The sequence below is a fragment of the Pseudophryne corroboree genome, chromosome 8 (assembly GCF_028390025.1).
Source record: "Pseudophryne corroboree isolate aPseCor3 chromosome 8, aPseCor3.hap2, whole genome shotgun sequence".
In the NCBI taxonomy this organism is placed as follows: domain Eukaryota; kingdom Metazoa; phylum Chordata; class Amphibia; order Anura; family Myobatrachidae; genus Pseudophryne; species Pseudophryne corroboree.
In genome coordinates this window covers 398,783,766-398,808,961 of record NC_086451.1, presented here as the reverse complement: position 1 = coordinate 398,808,961, position 25,196 = coordinate 398,783,766, and the positions used below count along the sequence as shown (strand labels likewise).

At 42.2% G+C, this 25,196-nt stretch overlaps 1 protein-coding gene across 2 annotated transcripts in view; it reads left to right on the top strand.

Annotated features, from left to right (window-relative positions):
• The window catches only part of LOC134949282 (cytochrome P450 2C18-like), a 42,096-nt gene extending 37,458 nt beyond the window's left edge, over nucleotides 1-4,638 (top strand). For both annotated transcript variants that reach the window (XM_063937781.1, XM_063937780.1), the window contains exons 8-10: nucleotides 351-538; nucleotides 3,503-3,644; nucleotides 4,018-4,638. In XM_063937781.1, the coding sequence (XP_063793851.1) occupies nucleotides 351-538; nucleotides 3,503-3,644; nucleotides 4,018-4,199 (512 nt within the window). In that variant the 3' untranslated portion in view covers nucleotides 4,200-4,638. The remainder of the gene's footprint in view (nucleotides 1-350; nucleotides 539-3,502; nucleotides 3,645-4,017) is intronic.
• The last annotated feature ends 20,558 nt before the right edge of the window (nucleotides 4,639-25,196 follow it).

The following is a 25,196-nucleotide window of genomic DNA, read 5'->3' as shown; positions in this document are numbered from 1 at the left end:
GGGAGAGGGTGGCGATTGCCCATTTATCAAAACAGGGGCGTGTTGCTGCCATTGTGGGGGAGGGACAAGGCCAGGATTTCTGTCACAGGACAGACATTTCCTGGCCTCTTGGTAGGACCTGCGGCATCCAGCCAATGGTGTCGCAGATGATCTGATCCTGCATCTAGGACGCAGCTCAGATCAGTAATGCAGCTGGAGGTGTGACATCTCCTGTTGCATTGCCATATCAGTGCTATCGCTGCTGCTGTGTCTATCCACATCTGAATCAGGCCCAATGCCTACGCTCATGTAAATGTTGGCCAAAGTCTAAAAGTAAATTTTACTTTACACAATTATTCATCTTTCCTCAGCCAAAGTACAGAAAGAAATTGATCAGGTGATTGGCCAGGACCGCCCTCCCTGTATAGAAGATCGGGACAAAATGCCATATACAGATGCTGTGATCCATGAAATGCAGAGATTTGCAGACATTGTGCCTACGGGTGTACCCCATGCAGTATCTGAAACTACAGTATTCAGAGGCTACACAATCCCCAAGGTCGGAGGAAATGTTTATTATTACTAAACATTCTGCCTAATTTATCTTGTCTGATTGTTTCATGTACTACTAAAGTGTGATACTGAAATGACAGAAATTAACTGAACTTTATTCATATAGGCCAACATTGTGTTAACCTTTGGTGAAGTTAAATATTGTATTACTAACTATCAAAATACTTGGAAAGTGCATTGAAGTGTTGAAGATTATGGGGGAAATGTATCAAAGCCTGGAAAGTTATAGGGGGAAATTCAATTGATACCAGACGGATTCGCTTTGCAAATCCACACTACACCCACCACACTTTATGGAGGCGGGATCATGCTCAAGTGTTCCCTACCCCAAAGGGTATTGCAGTTTTTTTTAACACTGCTGCTATGCCATCTACAGTGCATCTGAGGAAGCCGCTGAGACTTGCCAGAGGTGGAGAAACGCGTTATTGAGCATTGGATACTTGGAGAGAGGCACTGTCATAGTGCGCTGTGACGCATTCATTATCAGAATGCAACTTGAAAAAGTATAGCAGAGGTGATAAAAGGACTGCAGTACCCTGAAACTCTGGCCTGAGAGTATAAAGAGGTCATACAAGAACCACAGCTGCTTCTCATATTATAATCAAGCCTCAATTGAAGTGTAAACTATAATTACTATAACACATATGAGGACTCCCGAACTTTCATTGTGGAATCAATGTGAGATCCTTGAATTCTGTAAAAACAACCAGCCATATAAACATGACTTTTAATGGTTCTAATAATTAGTCACTGTCTAAAATAGATAGTGTTAGATCATAGGAGAGTATATTGATTTTTAATAGTGTGTTTATATTTGTTCATCGAATATATAGAGTAAATAATAATACATTGATTGAGCAAGCACTTCCTTTTTTCTCTCTGTGGTGGACCAGTCCATACAGGGTTAGCTTATATCTTTTTACAGGGGGTTTGCAATTACCTCTACTTGGAAGCTGCAGCACAATTAATTCATTTGTAAATTTGTCTCCATCATTGTCAGCCTGACCAGTGCTTTTTAGGTTTACGAGTGATTGATCCAAGACACCTTTACCCTGATTTGGAGTTGCACCCAATGGTGAATGTGGCCACATCTAGCACATTTAGCACACTGCACGTGTGCTGTGGCTAACATGCCATTAAGAGCATCTACGAGCAAGTCATATGCATCTTAGGGCCTAATTCAGAGATATAAGCAAACTTGATGGCTTGCATACATCTCCAATGGTTGCACATGTTAAGATCTGTCTCTGCAACAGCGGTCACAGTGCCCTCTAAGCCTAAGCTTGATTGACATGCTACGGCCATTTGGGGGCAGATAAGGGGCAGGCACAGCCAGTGTTTTAGAAACTGAGGGCATGTCGGCCCCATTTTCTGGGTGTGCTGAGGCCACTGGCTGTGCCGCTCCCGGCAGCGTGAAAACATCACCATAGAGGAGAAGCAATCTGTAGGTGTGTCATGGCATGTAGACAATGTTTTAATCTATTCTGAGGTGGGTGAAGTGTATGCAGAATTCAGTGCATTTTTAGATGTGTCTTCTGCAACAAACATGGGGTAAAGCTTCATGCTATAACTAGCTGACAGCTGCTCTCACAACTGGAGGTATAGCAGTGGTGCATAGGACATAAATAGGCCAGAGTTGTGACCACAATACATGCGACTCAGAATTAGGCATGTTATTAACACCATACCTTCACTTTCCTAATGATTATCCTTGACAGTAATTTGTAACAATTTGCAGCTGAATGCATTAAGTTTGAAGCCAAACAACATTCACATTGGTTAGTTGTGTATGTCTTGCGGCATAGTAGTAATATATAGTAACTTCAGCCAATAACATAGTTTAATTCTGTGACTTACACTTAGGTTTGTATTCACCCTTATGAAATCAGATGTGCATTTGCAATTGATTGACTTAGACACATCAGCTTGCAGGCAATGGGAAAAACATAAAATATTTGACATAATTGTCATCTTTACAATGTAAGGATTGTGGCTCAAACTGCCCTGGTACCAATTAATCAAATTGATGGAAATGTGCTATACTGCCACATTGTATGCGTTTGATGATGGAGTGTGCCTCAAACCTCACTACTTATATGTATTATTGAGAGATGCAACAGTCTTCACTCTGACTGACCCTATCTATCATTATTCATTATGTATTTATTAGCTTGTGTTTATTTCCATGGGAGTTTTTAATTTCCATGACCTATAGCTAACTTCATACCAACATGGCTTATGGTATGGAGGCAGGTGCCACACAGAGAGGTTTGTTCTCTGTTTTAGATCATGACTTTTTATGTTGTTACCAATCTGAATGACGTCCCATTGCTATGGTAGATGTACAGTTACTTCCTGCTATATCTTCAAACTATTGGATACAATCAAAGCTGGATTAAGCGGGGGCCCAAGGGGTCAGTACCCTGGGCCCCCCCGTCTTAAGGCCCCCCCCCCCCCCCTGCTGGTGACGTCTCCACTCTGCAGCCGTCCGCCATCAGTAGCAGCTCTCCTGGCAGCAGCGGAGGCTGGAGATTGCAAGGATCAGTCCCCATGCGGGGAGGGAGCTGCATGCAGTATGGGGCATACTGCAATCCCCATGCCCCCCGAGAGCGGGGAACCTTCCTTGCCTGGGAGCCTGGAGTCTTCTCTCCATGCTGCAGCGTGGGGGCCCTCCCCCGATGGCTCCTGTTACCGATGGTTGGCCTTGTTGAGTGGGAGGGGAGGTGAGCAGTGAGTGCAGCCGGCGGTGGTTACTGGTGGGAGTGGTTGGGCCCCCTGTCTTGGGTGCCCTGGGCCCCCCAAGGGCTTAATCTGGCCCTGAATATGATTCATTATTAGAGAACATTCCACAGTATTTGGCAGATAAAGCATGTGAACTATACCTTTTTACCATTTTACTTTTTTTTATTGTCTACTTATTTGTATTGTCTTTCTGATTATCTACTTGAAGGACACCACCGTGTTTGCTTTTCTGACCTCTGTCTTGAAGGATCCGAAACACTTTCGAAACCCAGAGATATTTGATCCTGGTCACTTTCTGGATGACAATGGCAGGTTCAAGAAAAATGAAGCTTTCATGCCATTTTCCACAGGTACAAATGATAAAAAGGGGGTGAGCTCAGATAAAACAAAAATCAAAACAACTATAAATAAAGTTGCATAAAGCAACTAAAGAAAAAAAAAATACAAAGGTGCCACATATTACTCTCAATGTATTTTTTCCCCCCAAAATGTAATTATTAGTACAATATACAGTAGGTCTGGAAACCTGTATATACTGTAGTAGAAGACACAGATAAAAGCAATAAGGGCACTTATGCTAGTTTGAAAATACTTATAAAATATTGGCCACAGTTACTGTATATTAAAATTAACTTGCTGGAGCTTTTTTTTTATACAACTTTAACTTAACTTCAAAATACAAGTTGCCAAACCTGTGATGTTCTTGTCCTACCTTCTCTACAGGGAGGAGGATCTGCCTTGGAGAAGGGTTGGCGAAAATGGAGATCTTTATTTTCCTCACCTATATCCTGCAGAATTTCACCCTGAAATCTGATGAAGACCCTTCAGCTATTGACATTTCTCCTCTGCCCAACACCAACAGTGCTATACCTCGCCCTTATGAAATGCGATTTGTCCCACGCTGACAGCTCCATCTAGCTGTTTAATATGTTCCAGAGTTAATAAAAATGTGACATGTATTAATTCATGTTTACTGTACTACTAAATTTCATATACAGCAATAGAACATTTCCAATTGAAGTGGATCTATCTTACATAATTCACTTACTCCATTCTGTAATTTCAGCACTGACCAGAAGATTTCCTACATGGAAGATAATCAAACTATTTTGATTGTTTGCATGAGTGTTGTATATTTGCACTTTCCTTTTCCAATCAGATGGGTGTTTATGGGTGGCAAGAATTCATATCAGTAAAATACATTTGTTGCACGGCTGATAACCTTTTTTTTAGTTTTTGTACTTATTTTAGAGAACTAATATTTGTTTTGGGATAAATATGGATTTTGTAATGGTAGCATGTTAAAAATTAGTTTATGCTCATTTCCTCTGATTTATAAATAAAAGGAGCAGAATAAGTAAATAAAACTTGTATTAGCTATTATTTCACCATCAGTGAGTTTAAAGCAACCATTTAAGCATTAATATCATTTGTATTTCATGTTACGTATGTGTGTGTAGTACAGTGCATAATGAGACTAAAGCAAATTTGAACGGGATCAGTACGAAATCCCGCCGGACGGGATCCCGGCTGTCGGAATCCCGACACCGGAATCCCGACCGGCACAATCCCGACAGGGGGGCGAGTGCAACGCAGCTTCTTGCGGGCTCGCTGCGCTCGGCACACTAATTTATTCTCCCTCTATGGGTGTCACGGACATCCACAGAGAGAGAATATGTCGGGATTGTGCTGGTCGGGATTCCGGTGTCGGTATTCCGACCGCCGGGATTCGGTCCAGCGGGATCTTGACCGCATTCCATTTGAACACAGGTTGTTTGCAAAGCATTTCTTGCATATTTTTGCGTAGAATCCGGCATAGGCAACTTCGGGCAATGCATAATCATACACATTTCAGGCACATCTCCATTTGTGACTGAGTAGGCAGTAGAGGGCTGTAATTGGGGTCCCTCATTTAGGCTAATGGGCCCTACACACTGGCAGATCAAACAGAACAATATGAACGTTCTCGTTCATAAATGAACGAGAACTCGTTCATATCGTTCTGTGTGTAGGCACCAACGATTAACAATGCGAGGCCCCGTGCTCGTTAATCGTTGGTGCCCCGTCGCTTATGCATGCAGGCCAATATGGATGAGATTGTCCATATTAGCGTGCAGTGCTATGGAGCCAGGTGACAGGTGGAGTGCAGAAACTAAACTCCCCCCTGCCGCCGGGTCACCCGTCGGCCATATGTGCCATCGGGCAGCTCGGCGGCGGATCGGTATGTGTGTAGGGCCCAGATGTTCAGTGAAGGCAGTGCAGAGTTGTATATGTGCCTAAGCACAACTGTTTTCCGACAGATCTGTTGCACAAAGTATAAGACTGGTGCAAGTACACACTGATAATGATGACCGCTATGAAAAGAAGCATACAGAGGGACTTACGTGATGGCGGCGCGCAGTGCTTAAAGTGGTCCTAGAGAGGTGGTGGAACTCACCCCCCTCCCCAAGAAGAAAAAGAAGTAAAGCTATTGCGCGCGCCGCCAGAAAATGGGGTGTGGCCTCAAAAAGGGGAGTGGTCACACAATAGTAACAATGCCCACAGTAGTAGCACCCCGTAATACACATAATGCCCACAGCAGTAGCGCCCCTTATACAATGCCCACAGTTGTAGTGCTCCTTATGCAATGTTTACTTTACTGGTAGTGCCCCTTATATAGAACCCATAGTAGTGCTGCCCCTTATGCAATGCCCACAATAGTAGTGCCCCTTATGTCCCCAGGAGTGATGCCCCTTATGAAGTGCCCCCTTTACAATGCCCTTATTAATAGTGCCCCCAGTAGTAATGCACTTAATGGTAATGCCCCCAGTAGTAATGTTGCCTGTAGTAATGCCCCCAGTCATTTAGCCCCAGTAGTTATGCCCCCTGTGGTAATGCCCCTGCAGTTATGACCCCAGTAGTTTAGCCCCCAGTTGTTTAGCCCCCATGTAGTTTGCCCGTTAGTAATGCCCCCAGTAGTTTGCCCACTTGTCGTTCAGCCCCTGTAGTTATGCCCCCTTTTAGTTTGCCCCCTGTTAGTTTAGCCCCCAGTAGTTTAACCCTTGTAGTTATGCCCCCCTGTAGTTTGCCCCAAGTAGTAATACCCCTGTAGTTATACCCCCAGTAGTAATGCCCTCCTGTAGTTTGCCCCCAGGTAGTAATGTCCCCAGTAGTTTAACCCCTGTAGTTATGCTCCCAGTAGTTTAGCCACCCTATAGTAATGCCCCCAAGTAGGAGGGCTGCCCCCAAGTAGGAATGCCCTCCTGTAGTTTGCCCCCAGTAGCAATGCACCCAGTAGTAAGCCACCGTTAGTAATGCCTTTAGTAGTTAACCCCCATGTAGTTAAGCCCCCAGTAGTAATGCCTTCAGTAGTTAACCCCCATGTAGTTAAGCCCCCAGTAGTAATGCCCCACTGTAGTTTGCCCCAATAGTAAGCCCCTGTTAGTAATGCCCCGTTTGTAATGCCCCCAGTAGTAATGCCCCTGTTTGTAATGCCCCCAGTAGTAATGCCCCCATTTGTAATGCCCCCAGTAGTAATGCCCCCATTAGTAATGCCTTCAGTAGTTAACCCCCATGTAGTTTAGCCCCCAGTAGTAATGCCCCACTGTAGTTTGCCCCAAGTAATAATGCCTCTGTAGTTATACCCCCAGTAGTAATGCCCTCCTGTAGTTTGCCCCATTAGTAATGCCCCCAGTAGTATGCCCACAATAGTAATCCCCCCAGTAGTAATGCCCCCAGTAGTTTGCCCACAATAGTAATGCCCCCCAGTAGTAATGCCCCCAGTAGTTTGCCCACAATAGTAATGCCCCCCCAGTAGTAATGCCCCCAGTAGTTTGCCCACAGTAGTAATGCCCCCCCCAGTTTTTTGCCCCCAGCAGTTAGCCCCCGTTAGTAATGCCCCCAGTAGCTTGCCCACAGTAGTAATGCCCCCCCCCCCCCCAAAAGAAGCGCCGCTACACATAGGGAAAAAAATAAAATAAAAATCACCATACTCACTGTTCCCCGCTCCCAGACCACTGCAATTTTTCCTTCCGGCACCCGCTCCTCGGCACTATGAGAGAAACGTCATGACATCTCTCCCATAGCGCACAGTGACAGAGCTAGAAGCCGGAGCTCAGTACTGTGCTCCTGCCTCCGGCTACCGCCGGGCGCCCTCTGATAACGCAATCCCAGTGGGCGCCCGGCATCTTCCAGTGGCGGCGGCGGCACACAGCGGGTTAGGTGAGCCGGAGGAGGCGGAACTGCATTCCGTCTCCAAGTGGAACTGACGGAACGCAGTTCCGCCCCGTTCCGGCTCACTTTAACCCCTGGCGGCGCATCGATACGCAGCGGCTGCAGTGCTCGTGTCTAGGGGAGCACTGCTGCTGCTGGTGCCAATGCTGGTTGCTGATCCCGTGGCCGCGGGAGGAATCCGGTATTCACGGTGGGATCTTCTGACGCAGTGGGGTGCTGGCGTCCCCGTGGAGGCTGCTGGCAGGATGTTCAGTGCCGCGTCTCCGGCCCGGGCTGCGTCCCGGCTCTCGCTGTGCCCTGGATGGTGCCTCCGGCTGGCGCTGCTGGGGCTGTCTGGGCAGCGCTTCCGGCGTCTTCAGCTCCGGCTCCGGCTGCGTCCCCGGCTCCTGTTGCTGTGCCCCCGGATGGCGTTGCTGGGGTCAGGAGGGCAGCGCTTCCGGCGTCTCTGGCCCCGGCGTCTGGTGCTGTGCTCCATGGTGTGGATGCTAGTGCACCTGGGGCTCCTGCAGAGGAAGGCATGAGGGGAGAGAGCCTTCACCCCGGAAAGCAGGGGGGAGCTGCGGAGATGCTGAGGGGAGCATCGGCGGGTGCTCCTCCTGAGGCTGCTGGTGGCACTACAGGGGAGAAATTCCATCACCACAGTTGGCAGAGAAGAGAGCATCGGAGCCGTGGTGGGTCCAGGCCTTGGGAAAGGCAGAGCTGGCAGCATCACCCACCGCTGAGTCGGCACCCCCGCAGGCTGAGGAAGCAGAAGAGGGGTAAGAGAGCTGGTCTCCTGGCAAGATTGAGGCAACGGCCCTTCAACTCTCCTTTGCCTAGTATATTTTTAGCAAACGTGAGATCTCTTACTAACAAGTTGGTTGAGGTAAGGCTGAAAATTGCCTGCAACAGGACATTAGCTAACAGTTCCTTCTTGATATTTACTGAGACTTGGTTAGGGGTCAGTGATCCAGATTGTCCCTTTGAATTGCCTGACAGGACTTTGTTTAGATTCGACAGGACTTCTGAGTCTGGAAAGAAAAAAGGCGGTGGTCTCTGTGTATGTATATATATATATATATATATATCTATCTGGCTCTGGGGCTGGCACTCACTTGATACAAATTATCCGCAGCCGGTGCCCTCACTATAAAACATAATACCTTCCTCCTTAGTGCGGCACTCCTGGCTTCACAAAATACACGACTCAGCAGTGGGTTCAATAACGTTTCAGTATTAAACTGTCTTCAGATTAACACAGCAATAGTACAGCACATACCTTTTATAGAACCCCTCCTCGTGCAAACAGGCTTGCCGGAGCGGGACCGCACGCCCTTCCGGGGACGCCTTAAAGTGACGTCATTCCGTGGCCGGAGCTCCGGTGCGTCTGTGATCAGTTACCATAGTAAACATAAACACCCATCACCAATACATAAAAATAACATCTGAAACTAGTACAAATATTAAAACACTGTTATAAACACTGCAAGAGTATCTTAGTTACAATGTTTCCATAATGCTGACCTATATAGCAACATTATTACCCAAAGCAATACAGGAACGTATCTCGTCATAAGTACAGGGACTTCTATTACTAGATTCTTACAAAAAGCTACCAAAATTTAAATTCTCATTCAATCCCTTTGGATGTAACACCCCCAGCCTTGCAATCCACTGAGTCTCACATTGAATTAATTTAAGAGATCTATTGCCCCCTCTAAGCGAGGGGGGAATATGATCAATCATCCTATATCTAAGAGAGGAAAGTGGATGCTTCTGTGTCACAAAATGTTTTGCGACTGGTTGGTCACTAAACCCACTAGCCAGGGCATTGCGGATTGAGGAGCGATGGGCTGCCATCCTTTCTTTGAACTTTCTTTCCGTTTTACCGACGTAAGAAAATCCACACGGACATATAATCTGATATACTACAAATGTAGTGTTGCAGTCCAACAGATGTTTAATTGAGATTTTTCTTCCTGTCTGGGGATGCAAAAATGTGTTTCCTGGATTGTGGAATTGGCACGTAACACATACCTTTTGTTTGGACTCTACTAGGGATTTTAATGTATATCCACGATCTCTCAATCTATCTATCAAGCCAGGCATTCCCCACCACGGTCCTCAAGGCACACCAACAGTGCAGGTTTTAGTGATATCCAGGCTTCAGCACAGATGGTTAAATCAAAAGAACTGAGGTACTAATTAAGTCACCTGTGTTCAAGCCTGGATATCACTAAAACCAGGGGCAATATTTACTAATATTCGTGTTTGAGTCGGTTTGTGTAGTGTTTAAACTCGTGTTGTATCGGGTGCATTTTCATGCAACTTTTTGAATCCATATACGCAAAGTTACGAAGCAGTCGACTTTATGGTTTTCGAGTTTTCCGATGTCGATGCCAGTCGTTTTTTTTTGGCACATTTACGGCCGTCATTGTCGTTTGCGTACGTGTTTTTGTTGGATTTGCTGTTTTTTTCACTAAGTTAAACGCGGCAGGGTTTTTTGTTTCCCGCGGCCGCATTTTCACTTTCAGTTTCGATTTTCATCCCCGTTCGTGATTGGTTGTGTTTCAGATGGTAGGAGTGTCTGTGCGCAACCATATAAATACGCCCCAAACTGTCCGCACCTCGTGGGTATAGTTAGTGGTGAGGAGGAGGGAGGTTGTGCTGTGGAGGTAGGTGATTTTGTGGTTTGAAGAGGAGTGTTGGTAGCGATTTCTGAGTGTGGTATTGTGTTTGAAAGTCGTCTTGTCATTCTTGTTGTCTTGTATTTTGTGGTTTTGTCTCATTTTTAGTCCAAGTTATTTTTCTTTATAGTCCCTTGTCAGTGTGTGTGTGTGTGTGTGTGTGTGTGTGTGTGTGTGTGTGTGTGTGGGTGTGTGTGTGTGTGAGTTGTGTAGTGGTAGTGGAGGAGTGTGTTGTTTGTCTTTTTTTTTCCTGTGTTAACTGTTTAGACACACAATTATGTGTGACTCAGAGGTGGAGGGTGTGAGTGAGGGGGAGTAGGTCGGTCAGGTGGAGGAGGTGAGTGTTAGTGAGGTTAGTGAGGTGGAGGAGGTGGGTGAGGTTGCTACAGCAGCCTCAAGTGACAGTGACAGTCAGAGTGCTCCGCAGCCACGCACCACTTCTAAGACTGGGCGGAATGTTAAATTTAGTTTTGCTGAAAATGTGGCATTGGTGCGTGAGCTGATGAAGTATCAGAGGCAGCTATTTGGCCCTGAGTCCGCCAAGGTGCCAACACGGAGGAAGACGGTGTTGTGGTCGAAAGTTGTTGCTGCTGTCAATAGTGAGGGGGTGGTCAAGCGGACGGAGGACACATGCCGCAAACGGTACTATGACATAAAGCGACGTGTCAAGTCCAAAATGGCCAAGGAGGCCAAGTCGGCTCGGCAAACCGGTGGTGGGCAGCCCTATATTGCAAGATATCTGGAGTATGAGGAGCCCATGCGGAGTGTCATATCTCCTGAAGTTGTCTCTGCAACCCATGTCCGGGATTCAGAGAGGCCAAGGAAGAATGGTGAGCATGTGTTTTTTTTTTATTATAAGTTGTATTTTGTAATCTGTGTCATGTGACATTGCATATTACTCCCATCTTCAAGTGTGTGTTTGCAAATACATTGTTTTGGGTCATGTGTTAGCTAAAAGCCAATGTAACATCTTACTTTATTGTATGTCATGTGTTTTTCAGACAGATATTTAGCATGTGTAGTTTGGACTTGTTGTGTCTCTGATTTGTCCTGCAATAATGATTTCCTTTTGGGCGTTTTTTACGTTAAAAATTATGACTATGTTTTATATATAAGTGAACCATGTTTTTTGGAATTAAACTAAGTCGTTGTCATGTTTGAGGCTGGAGTACTGGAAAGTGGTTTGTAAACCAGTTACATGTGTAATGTCATCTTAACAGAATGTTATTTTTTTTTTTTTAAATTATTTAAAAAAAATTTTTGCTTCTATTTGTACCGTGACACCATACTGCATTTTTTGAAAACTTTACTTTTGCTTGTTTTTTTGTGTGGTCATATAGTGGTAATGTGTATTTGGAGTGCCACATCACAGAGCCAATTAGATATTGCATCTGTATTATTTTTTATAAACAATACAAAATTAATTTGTGTTTTTTTATAAAAATAAAAACCCATTCCTTTAACTTGTTGCCTATGTCAGTGTCCTGTACATGTTTGCCTGTCTTGATGTTGCCATAGTGCATATTATTATTATTTTTTTGTATTTCTGGTCCTTATGTTTTTTTGAATTAAAAACCAAGCATTTCTAAAGGAAAAAATGTTTATAAGCATAATGGGTGGATGTATACACAATAGCATGATTTATGAATATATCTCATTTTATACAGTGTCTGAAAAAAGCAGTACTACTCGTCGGCCAGTAAATCCTAACACATCTGATGATGATGACGCTGCGGAAGCAGGTAAAGTGTCCATTGTAGTATAGGGTATGCTTGTAAAGGAATGGGCATAACAAAATTGCACTTTCATTAAAAGGTCCATCAAAAGAAGTATGGAGCAGCAGAAGTGGCTCTTCTGTTAGACATCACCACAAGAAACCTGTGGCCGAAAAGAAAGCAAGGTCGTCTGTCCCGCCACAAACACAGCAGGCTACCCCGCCACGTAGATTATCGTCCGTATGTTCTGTCCCCCCACTCCAAATTTTGGACACACCTCCAAGACGACATCCACACTCCCCTCATCTTGATTGTGAGTATCAAACTGTAAAAAAAGTGTAAAATGTCAGAACATAATCATAATTAGTCATAACCGCATTAAGTCCAAACACATCCAAAACAAAAATACTTACCGCAGTAAGTAAAAGCTGAAATGGAATCCAAACTAAATAGCCTTGTCCACATCCAGTAAAGATAAGTATGTCCACTTGAGTCATACAGTATGACATTGGGTCTAAGATGCTGCAACAAAAAAGCATGTTGGTTTGCTTGTAAAAAGTAAGTTTGTTTTTCCTAAAATCTCATGTGTGCTTAAGGTAACATTGCAAAATACCTACAAAAACATTACTATGTTTGTTTGAACAAAGCTATAAGGTAACACATTATGTATTACAATGTTTCTTTTATGCTGGAGTATGTGTGAGCTAAAATAAAACTAAAGTGTTTGCTTTCACAATTAAGTAACCAGACACATTTGCCACAAACAGGCATATGTATGTATTTAAGCTATGAGTGATGATCTTGCTAGGCAGAATAGTTTAAAGCAACAGTGAATGACATGTGTTCCATGTGTAGTGTTTTTTTATCATTTCCCAACCATATGGATAGCTAACGGAGATATGTTTAACATTTCAGCTTCGAGTCCTGGGAACAGCATCCCTCCGCATGGAGGAGAAAAACATCTTAGAAATGCAGCCATTAATGCATGGAATGAGCCCCCCAGCACCTGTGAGTACACCACCACAGCAAAGCACACCACCCCCACCACAACCCAGCCCAACAACACCAGGAACACAAGGCCCTGATCAGGTGTTTTGGACTATTTGGGTTAGACAGCAGGCCACTAATGAAGATTGCCTGCGTAAGCAGACACAAATGTTTGCAAGCCTACCATCTCACCTCAGAAGAATCTCAAGAAATCTGAGTCGACAAAATGAGCAAACAACCAGAATAGGCAATACCATGGAACTCATGCGTACAGACATTACACAGGTCATGGGCAACTTACAGCGCATAATGGAAGAATAGCACAGACTAATGGAACAACAGCACAGACTAATGGAAGAACAGCACAGACAACAGCAAAGTTATATGAGCATTTTTCAAAACAGTCAAAAGATTAATGAAAGTTTATTCAGAATAGTAGACAATCAAAATGCTGCAACACGTGAACTCAATGCCACCCTCACTAACCTGAATGAAACACTCAGATGCATGCACCAACAGCAAACAACCAGCAGTTCTGGTACGACTACTCCAAATATCACGCCAGTCTCATCACCACCAAGACGGTCCACCAGAGCACGCCAACATGACAGTGCTAAAGGCAAAGGGCAGGACAAGCAGCCACCAAAAAAAACATAACAAAAATAAGTTAGACATTTGTGATAAGTAAAGTTAGCAAGTGTTTTTGATGCTTTACAAAATAGCACACTTAGCTCATTGCCCCTTTTTTAACATCATTAATTATAAGTGCACCAAATTAAGTGTAAAAAATAGTTTGCACATTTATTCCTTGTCATTTTTTTGGGGTATTGGAGGAGGAAAATGTTGATGGAGCCACACATACATGTTAGCAGGAAGTAAAGTGACCACTTGATTTTTTTTCTAATCATTACTCTTTCTAGATTCCAATCATTCTCTTTGCCTGCAGATACAATAATTGCCAGCCAGGCAGAATGTCTTTAGCAGGAAGTAAAGTGACTACTTGATTTTTTTCTAATCATTACTCTGTCAGGATTCTGTAAGTTGTCTGTCCCCGGCGGGGGCGCTAGTGGGTCAGTGTTGGTGTGACGTAATACACGAGGAGACCGAAGAATAGTCCTGCGCATAGGCGCTGATATTTATTATGTCACAGGGATCACAAAGCAATTGAATAACAGGTGTAGTGGAATGCAATTGCAGTGGAATGCAAAACCAGAAATAACAGGAAATAAATATTCAAAAGTCACTGGTAACTATGATTGAAACAAACAGAACTCCGGTCATTGTAAAAAGCACACAGCCTCAGTATAACTCAGGATGAAATAACTTTGGAAAAACAGAACTCTGATAACTGTACAGTCTCTATGAAGCACAAGTCCAGATAGCCTAACGGGCTTAAGCAGGAGACAGTCTCTAAGCAAATAGATGTTAACTGCAAAGATGCACAGATGGTAACTTATAATGAGTGCACAGGTAGATAATGATAAAACACCTGAGGAGAGTCTCTTACTGCTGGTGGATTGTGGCTGGCTGTGGCTGGAGTTTGTAGTTCCACAGGAACACTGGAACAGGGAAACAACTTGGAGATGTGTTGTTAAAAAATCTCAACAACGCCTGTTTTTATTGAGGAAAATGCGCATGGCAGGGATACGTAAGGAGATTTTAGTAAACTTTTATTCAGCAATTTTAGAGAGTGTCCTCACATACGGAATTATAGTATGGTTTGGAAACTGTACTGCTATAGAACGTAAGTCCCTTCAGAGAGTGGTTAAAACTGCAAGTAGAGTAATTGGAGTCAGCCTGCCCTGTATTCAGGATATATATGAAAAAAGGCTCCTCACTAAGGTGAAAAGTATTCTGGGAGATCTATCTCATCCAAATGGGGGGATGTTTTCTGTGTTGCCATCTAATAGGCGTTACCGTTCTATTCTTTGTCGGACAAACCGGTTAAGGGGTAGTTTTTTCCCAAAAGCAATAAACATGTTAAACCAGATAGGACCGAGATAATTTGACAATTGGGAATGTCTTGGGTTTAGGAGTGCTCTCTTCGTTCTGTTCTTATGGTCTCTGTATATGCTTGCTTTTTAGTTTCGTTGATTGTTCATTGAACTATTGATGACAATAAAGTATTATTATTATTATTATTATAAATAGGAGATTGCTGGAAACAAAGGATTTTAGACTGGAACCTGGAACTGCTGGGACCTGTAGTTCCACAGGTCCAATACACAGGGGTATCTCTGCAGACAGATGACTGCAAACAGGAGACGCCTGTTCACAGAATGTGACGTGTTGTCCAAGGCGATGAGACTGAGCCAGGAACTGGAGTTTATACCCCTTGGTCTGTGATGATTGGATGTTGCATCTGTGAGGACACACCCTGCTGGATTAGGTGTTCAGATCAGCTGTGGGTTAGCTGAAGCACTGTGTACTCCAGGCTGCAGTAGACTGAAAACTGGAACTGGAACAGAACTGAACTGCTGGAACCTGTAGTTCCACAGTAGTGATGCGATGGAGAATGCAGATTCCTGACATACTCTTTCTAGATTCCAATCATTCTCTTTGCCTGCAGATACAATAATTGCCAGCCAGGCAGAATGTCTTTAGCAGGAAGTAAAGTGACCACTTGATTTTTTTCTAATCATTACTCTTTCTAGATTCCAATCATTCTCTTTGCCTGCAGACAATCCAAATTACAATGTTAGTGATACATATCTTAGCTAGCTTATCTATACAACATTACAAGATGAACACAATTGAGTTGCGTAAAAAGCTTGTAATATGTTGCCTTTGTTTTTTTTTTAAACATTGTCCAAATGAATGTCAGTATTGTTGGGCCAGATTTGTGTGTGCTAAAAATTAAGCATGTTTTTACACATGATGCTGAAACAAACAAATATGTACTTTTAACAAAATTAAAAAAAACTGGTTATAATAATGTATATGTGTGGCAAACTGTGTATTTACTTACACATCATCAAGTTTACAGCATCAAACATTAGGAAATAAATTATTCCTGATTACAGTAAGTTTGTGAGTCTTAAATATGATGGTGCATCACACATAGGGACACATGTATTCCTCAAGGCAAACATATATGTTGAGGAGTGTCTTTTGGGAACACAGGTTCTCAAACTCGGCCATCAGGAACCCACACAGTGCATGTTTTGTAGGTCTACTCACAGAATCACAAGTGACATAATTAGCTCCACCTGTGAACCTTTTTACATATGTCTGTGAGTAATTCATACACCTGTGCTTCTACAGGGTTACGAGAAAAACATGCACTGTTTGTGGTCCTGGGGGCCGAATTTGTGAACCTGTGCATTAGGACATTACACACAATGATAAAGTGAAATAATAAATGGATTATGTGGGCTTGTAAGAAATTAGCACTGTAAGATTTCGAACACTTATCCAGACTTAATGCATGCCACTAATAATCTGTTGTTTTGATATTAAAAAGACACACAATACACATACAACATTTGTTGATCATATAGCGAGGGTATTTTTGTATGTGTCAAGGAGACAGACACATTCTGAGTAATGGTTTTTGATCAAAAAAACAAAACATCTATTTATGAAGACACAACAAATGAAATAAGCAAACCAAGCTTACCTTAGAAATAGCTATTGATGATGTATTGCCTAACCTGCCTCCCTACATCAGTACTCCAAGTATCACCAGATGTCTCTAATTCCTCTGCTTGCTGGCTGCTTTCTTCCTCCTCCTCCTCCTCCTCAACATGTGGCAGATGTTGTTGCAAACACATGTTATGAAGAAAGCAGCAGCAGAACACAATTTGAGTCACCTTGGAGGGACTATACAACAAAAGGCCACCAGACTTATCCAGACGCCGAAACCCAGATTTCAGCACACCTAAACATCTTTCTATCACATTCCGCGTGGACTTATGTGCATGATTGTAATTGTGTTCAGCAGGGGTATCAGGTCGGGACAATGGAGTTAGAAGCCAAGAGAAACAGCCATATCCTCCATCACCTAAAAGACAGATATAGTAACGTGATTCATGTGAAGATACAGCAATGCATAAGTAACACACTGTGGGGCAGATGTATTAACCTGTAGAAGGCATAAGGATGTGAAAAACCAGTGATATGTGCAAGGTAATAAAGGCAGCAGACAATCTGATCCTAAATGTTAATTTACATATTGGAGCAGATTGGCAGGTGCCTTTAACACCTTGCACAGATCACTGGTTTCTCACTTCCTTATGCCTTCTACAGGTTAATACATCTGCACCTGTATTTGGGCAAAGTCTACGCAGTCCTACACATATCAAATTACATACCGAGCAGCCATCCATCTGGCATTTGTCCGTCCGCAAACTTATCAAAGAGGGATTACTGACTCAGGATGAAGGAGTCATGGCAGCCCCCAGGGTAACCAGCAACAACACTCATTATTTTGAGATTTGCATCACAAACCACCTGCACATTTGTGGAGTGTTCAAAATGGCAGTTTGTATATATCTGCTGCCTGCCCCTAGGTGGTCTCAGCTGAATGTGTGTGCAATCTATGACTCCAAGCACATTGGGCATGCCAGCCAGCTCATAGAAATCTACCCTGACGGCATGCCACTGAGACTCCTGGGTAGGGAAGCAGATTGAGGCCTCGATGTGTGGCTGCAAAACAGCCAAAACCTGTGTGAACATTTTAAAGAACAATAAACTTGAGATTTTAGGACAGAACTGGCCACCGAGAAATTAAAACAAACACAAAACAGAAGAGGTTGTTAGGTATACATCACCTGTGTTAAGATTCTGGAAAATGTGGGCTGTGAGATTCCTATGACATCCCCAGACACAGCCTGAAAGCTGCAAGTAGCCATAAAGTGCAACACAGCCAGGAGTTTGTGCAGGCCTGAGACAGGGCGAGAGCGTGCTGTCTCAGGGTCTAGGCCCAGTTTGACAAGGTCATACAGACGGAAAATGTTGTTATGATTTAGACAGAACACCTGTATGACCTTATCATCGGACAATGCGTTCAAGTTTAAACGCCCCCTAAAAAAACGAGGCCTGCGCAGCCTCCGCGGAACCTGTACAACCTGCTGACCATGTTCAGTTTCTTGGCCCTGGGTACTTACAGGCTGATGTCTGAGTCTGAGGAATCCCACAGCACACAAAAGATCACTGGCCCACAGTCCTGCTGCCATTTCTGAATGTAGGTGTATTGAAATGGGCCTAACATCCTTTTATAGGCATCCTAATTCAGGTGTGAGTGATTTTTTATTTGCAACACATGTAAACACGACTGAAAAAAGCAGGTCTATTTTTTGCCGCTTTTTTTAACGAATCGCAAAAAAATACGACCGCATTTGAGCCCACTGAGACTAACACCCAAATAAAATAACAGCCGCGTTTGACCGATGGTCTGTTCATTCGTATTTCGGGACGTTGTCATTCAAACCATTACGAATAGACCAGACACTGCTGAGATTGGTGCTTAGTGAATTCCCGGATTGGGACTTAGAAAAAAAAAACACAAATCGACCAAACTCGGATTTTTAGTAAATACTGACCCAGGACTGTTAGTGTGACTTGAGGACCGTGGTTGGGAAACACTGTATCAAGCTGTCTAGATACAAAAAAGAATTTGGATCTCCTATCTACTGCGCTCTCCTAATAAACAAATATACAGAGAAAGGAAATGAACCTCTACTTATCTTAGGAGGTTGGTATTTTTTACCCTATCTTTCACAGGTCCAACCTTCTTCTCGTTAGATTGTATTACGAGTATTACTTGGATAATATTGTTCCAATGGTCCAACAAACACCCATGCAAGAGAAAATAAAACACAATCTAGTGTAATACCGTCATGCAAAATCCCTTCATTGGGTACAATATAGATCCATAATTTTGGATCAATAATAAATGTGATCCACAAGAATATATAAAATAATTTTTTTTTAATAAAAAGTTCCAATCATAAAATGTGCTTCAGTCACATGAATACGTGACACATGTTCATTACATCCAATAATTTGTGGGGGTGGCTTCCTACCAGATTTGGGAATTTTGAAACGCTTGTAAAAAAGCTGTGCAGATTTTTCAGCAATCCCAGGGAAAATCAGCTTCAGTGGTCAGCACCTCATCCTCTCCTCGTCTGGTATGTCCGTCACGATTCCTCACCATCATCCAACGCGTTTCGATCAGATCCGCTGATCTTTGTCAAGGCATATTCTGGTGGCCTCTTCTTCCAGCTCTTTATACCCTTATGAATTAATAATCCTAATTGCTGGGAGGAGCCACTCTCACTTACAATCAACGGCGTTTTTACACATATACAATAATCAGATCTTATTCTAACATTCAAAAACTAGTCCACAGGATAATACAATATCCCTATATTTCATAACAGATGTTATTTATCAGCTAGAATTTAGTTAAAAACATAAAATACCGATGACCGGAAGTGTCCTGTGTATACAGGATTAACTTCCGTCTAAACTTCTCCAAAGGATTCCACATGCCGGAAAACGGAAGTCAGGTCCGGTCCGCTCGACGTCATTTCCTGTCACCTGACCATTCTGTCACGTGATGACGGCCGTCCGCGTTTGTACACAGTGTTATTCCTGAAAGCCTGTCCGGTCATGTGATCCTCTGTGGCCGGAAGATCCTTAGCGGCCATTTTAGAAAATCCAAAAGGATTTTGACAGCGCATCACCTCATCATTAGAATAATATAAATAGGAAGGGCGGAAGTGTGTATATCGCCATATTGTCTCCTGGAAAAAGAGATTTTCCTTTATTTTCATAGTAAATCATTACAGAGAGTTCCTATAATCATAATTCATGTTTATCCAGTTAATATGGACAAATTGGCTAAAAGAGTGGGCTAAAAAAATACAATAAAAAAATACATCAACACAATCCAAATAACTCATGATCAGTCCTAATCAAGAAACCATTTGACCTCAAAGTCCTTATTCAGGCCACCCGGGATTAGAGTTTTTAATGAATATATATACTGCATTTCAGTTTTTCTTAGGGATGCAGCTATATTATTACATCTCCTGCTTCCTTTTATATGTTTTAATGCTCTGAATACCTTTAACTGTTTAGTATCCTGACTGTGAATTTTCTTAAAATGGGATGAGAGTGCATGTGTCTCAACAACATTCCTTATATTCCGTAGGTGTTCTGTAAATCTTGTTTTTAAGTTTCTACTGGCCCTGCCAATATAAAATAAGTCACAGCTACATCCCAAATAGTAGATCACATTTCTTGAGGTACAAGTTATGAACTCATTCATTTTATTATTCTGTCCATTTATTTCAATTTCAGTGCATTTTGCTGCACCTTTGACCTCTTTGCACATACTGCATGCCCCACACCTAAAAAAACCTTTTGAGAGGGTACGGATATTTGCTTTCGGAGGTGACATAGCGCTCCTCACTAATTTGTCTTTAATATTTTTAGCTTTCCGATAAATGAATTTCGGTCTATCTGGCAATAATTTTTCTAATAAGGGGTCACCTTTCAAAATCATCCAGTGATCCCTAAATATTCTTTCTATTTGTTTATGCTGGGTATTGTAACCCGTGATAAATGCCAAAGAGTGATCCCTATTTCCATCCAATGTAGATGTTTTTTTTTGATGGAAGTAATAAATCCTTCCTGTCTATACTTTCACATTTGGTAATAGCCTTCTCGATACTTTTGTTACTATAACCACTGTTCTTAAATTTCGTAATCATTACATCAGCTTGTTCTTTATAGATCTCATTGTCTGTGCAATTTCTCTTCAATCTCTGTAGCTGGCTATTAGGTATAGACTCAAGCCAATTGGCATGATGGCAGCTAGTGGTAGGGATATATGTTCCTGAGTCAGTCAATTTTATATAATTAAGGGTTTTTAATTGTCCATTTTCCACATAAATAGTGAGGTCAAGGAAATTTACACTAATATTGCTAATTTCAAATGTTAATGAGATGTTGTAAGCATTCTCATTCAACTGATCACAAAATGTGGTCAGGACTGCTCTGTCACCCCTCCAAACAAAAATAATATAATCTATGTACCTAGACCAGGATACCAGGCTCGCCCCAAACTGATGGTTTTGCCATACATGTTGGGTCTCCCACATACCCATAAACATGTTGGCATAGTTTGGGGTGAACCTGGTACCCATGGCCGTGCCCACTTTTTGCAGGTAAAAACTGTCCTTAAAGTGGAAATAATTGTTCCGCAAGATGAAATCAACACCCTTCACCAAAAAAATCACATAATTCTGACTCATAGTTACTATCCGATAGATACGTAACCACTGCCTCTATTCGTAGGTCATGGTAGATAATCGTATACAACGAAGTAACATCTGCTGTAACTATATAACAATTCTCGTCCCATTGTATACTTTTAATGACATTCAATGCATCTCTTGTGTCTTTTAAATGTGAACGATTTTTTTGAACTAGGGGTTGGAGGTGGAAATCTATGAACTCTGACATATTGTCTGTCACCGAATTAATTCCCGACACTATGGGTCTACCGGGTGGCTTCTGTGGGTCCTTATGGACTTTCGGTAAGATGTAAATAACCGGAATACTTGGCTCTGTTGGTATAAGGAATTGACCCTCTGTCTCACTGATGGTACCATTATCCACATAGGTTTTAACTAATGTCGTGAGACCTGTTAGAATCCTCTTAGTTGGATCCCCTCTTATTTTTTTGTACGTACATCCATCACTAAGTTGTCTTATCACTTCATTCTCGTACTTGTCCATATCCATTATTACGACCCCCCACCCTTATCTGTGGGTTTTATTATAATGTCCTTATTTGATTTTAATTCTTTTAAGGCCTCATTCTCTTTTTTTGATAAATTATAATGAACTTTCGGTGATGTAAGTGCTTCAATGTCTTTGTTTACTAGTGAGAAATGCTATTAAATGCCAAATAGGGATCACTCTTTGGCATTTATCACGGGTTACAATACCCAGCATAAACAAATAGAAAGAATATTTAGGGATCACTGGATGATTTTGAAAGGTGACCCCTTATTAGAAAAATTATTGCCAAATAGACCGAAATTCATTTATTGGAAAGCTAAAAATATTAAAGACAAATTAGTGAGGAGCGCTATGTCACCTCCGAAAGCAAATATCCGTACCCTCTCAAAAGGTTTTTTTAGGTGTGGGGCATGCAGTATGTGCAAAGAGGTCAAAGGTGCAGCAAAATGCACTGAAATTGAAATAAATGGACAGAATAATAAAATTAATGAGTTCATAACTTATACCTCAAGAAATGTGTTCTACTATTTGGGATGTAGCTGTGACTTATTTTATATTGGCAGGACCAGTAGAAACTTAAAAACAAGATTTACAGAACACCTACGGAATATAAGGAATGGTGTTGAGACACATGCACTCTCATCCCATTTTAAGAAAATTCACAGTCAGGATACTAAACAGTTAAAGGTATTCGGAGCATTAAAACAAATAAGAGGAAGCTAGAGATGTAATAATATAGCTGCATCCCTAGCAAAAACTGAAATGCAGTATATATATTCATTAAAAACTCTAATCCCGGGTGGCCAGAATAAGGACTTTGAGGTCAAATGGTTTCTTGATTAGGACTGATCATAAGTTATTTGGATTGTGTTGATGTATTTTTTATTGTATTTTTTTAGCCCACTCTTTTAGCCAATTTGTCCATATTACCTGGATAAACATGAATTATGATTATAGGAACTCTCTGTAATGATTTACTATGAAAATAAAGGAAAATCTCTTTTTCCAGGAGACAATATGGCGATATACACACTTCCGCCCTTCCTATTTATATTATTCTAATGATGAGGTGATGCGCTGTCGAAATCCCTTTGGATTTTCTAAAATGGCCGCTAAGGATCTTCCGGCCACAGAGGATCACATGACCGGACAGGCTTTCAGGAAATAACACTGTGTACAAACGCGGACGGCCGTCATCACGTGACAGAATGGTCAGGTGACAGGAAATGACGTCGAGCGGACCGGACCTGACTTCCGTTTTCCGGCATGTGGAATCCTTTGGAGAAGTTTAGACGGAAGTTAATCCTGTATACACAGGACACTTCCAGTCATCGGTATTTTATGTTTTTAACTAAATTCTAGCTGATAAATAACATCTGTTATGAAATATAGGGATATTGTATTATCCTGTGGACTAGTTTTTGAATGTTAGAATAAGATCTGATTATTGTATATATGTAAAAACGCTGTTGATTGTAAGTGAGAGTGGCTCCTCCCTGCAATTAGGATTATTAATTCATAAGGGTATAAAGAGCTGGAAGAAGAGGCCACCAGAATATGCCTTGACAAAGATCAGCGGATCTGATCGAAATGCGTTGGATGATGGTGAGGAATCGTGACGGACATACCAGACGAGGAGAGGATGAGGTGCTGACCACTGAAGCTGATTTTCCCTGGGATTGCTGAAAAATCTGCACAGCTTTTTTACAAGCATTTCAAAATTCCCAAATCTGGTAGGAAGCCACCCCCACAAATTATTGGATGTAATGAACATGTGTCACGTATTCATGTGACTGAAGCACATTTTATGATTGGAACTTTTTATTAAAAAAATTGTATTTTATATATTCTTGTGGATCACATTTATTATTGATCCAAAATTATGGATCTATATTGTACCCAATGAAGGGATTTTGCATGACGGTATTACACTAGATTGTGTTTTATTTTCTCTTGCATGGGTGTTTGTTGGACCATTGGAACAATATTATCCAAGTAATACTCGTAATACAATCTAACGAGAAGAAGGTTCGACCTGTGAAAGAAAGGGTAAAAAATACCAACCTCCTAAGATAAGTAGAGGTTCATTTCCTTTCTCTGTATATTTGTTTATTAGGAGAGCGCAGTAGATAGGAGATCTACTGCGTGGTGGGTCCAGGCCTTGGGAAAGGCAGAGCTGGCAGCATCACCCACCGCTGAGTCGGCACCCCCGCAGGCTGAGGAAGCAGAAGAGGGGTAAGAGAGCTGGTCTCCTGGCAAGATTGAGGCAACGGCCCTTCAACTCTCCTTTGCCTAGTATATTTTTAGCAAACGTGAGATCTCTTACTAACAAGTTGGTTGAGGTAAGGCTGAAAATTGCCTGCAACAGGACATTAGCTAACAGTTCCTTCTTGATATTTACTGAGACTTGGTTAGGGGTCAGTGATCCAGATTGTCCCTTTGAATTGCCTGACAAGACTTTGTTTACATTCGACAGGACTTCTGAGTCTGGAAAGAAAAAAGGCGGTGGTCTCTGTGTATGTATATATATATATATATATATATATCTATCTGGCTCTGGGGCTGGCACTCACTTGATACAAATTATCCGCAGCCGGTGCCCTCACTATAAAACATAATACCTTCCTCCTTAGTGCGGCACTCCTGGCTTCACAAAATACACGACTCAGCAGTGGGTTCAATAACGTTTCAGTATTAAACTGTCTTCAGATTAACACAGCAATAGTACAGCACATACCTTTTATAGAACCCCTCCTCGTGCAAACAGGCTTGCCGGAGCGGGACCGCACGCCCTTCCGGGGACGCCTTAAAGTGACGTCATTCCGTGGCCGGAGCTCCGGTGCGTCTGTGATCAGTTACCATAGTAAACATAAACACCCATCACCAATACATAAAAATAACATCTGAAACTAGTACAAATATTAAAACACTGTTATAAACACTGCAAGAGTATCTTAGTTACAATGTTTCCATAATGCTGACCTATATAGCAACATTATTACCCAAAGCAATACAGGAACGTATCTCGTCATAAGTACAGGGACTTCTATTACTAGATTCTTACAAAAAGCTACCAAAATTTAAATTCTCATTCAATCCCTTTGGATGTAACACCCCCAGCCTTGCAATCCACTGAGTCTCACATTGAATTAATTTAAGAGATCTATTGCCCCCTCTAAGCGAGGGGGGAATATGATCAATCATCCTATATCTAAGAGAGGAAAGTGGATGCTTCTGTGTCACAAAATGTTTTGCGACTGGTTGGTCACTAAACCCACTAGCCAGGGCATTGCGGATTGAGGAGCGATGGGCTGCCATCCTTTCTTTGAACTTTCTTTCCGTTTTACCGACGTAAGAAAATCCACACGGACATATAATCTGATACACTACAAATGTAGTGTTGCAGTCCAACAGATGTTTAATTGAGATTTTTCTTCCTGTCTGGGGATGCAAAAATGTGTTTCCTGGATTGTGGAATTGGCACGTAACACATGTGCATCTTATGCATCCCAACCTTCTACTTTGGGAAAATAATGTGCGCTGAGAGTTACCCTGTTTTGAAATG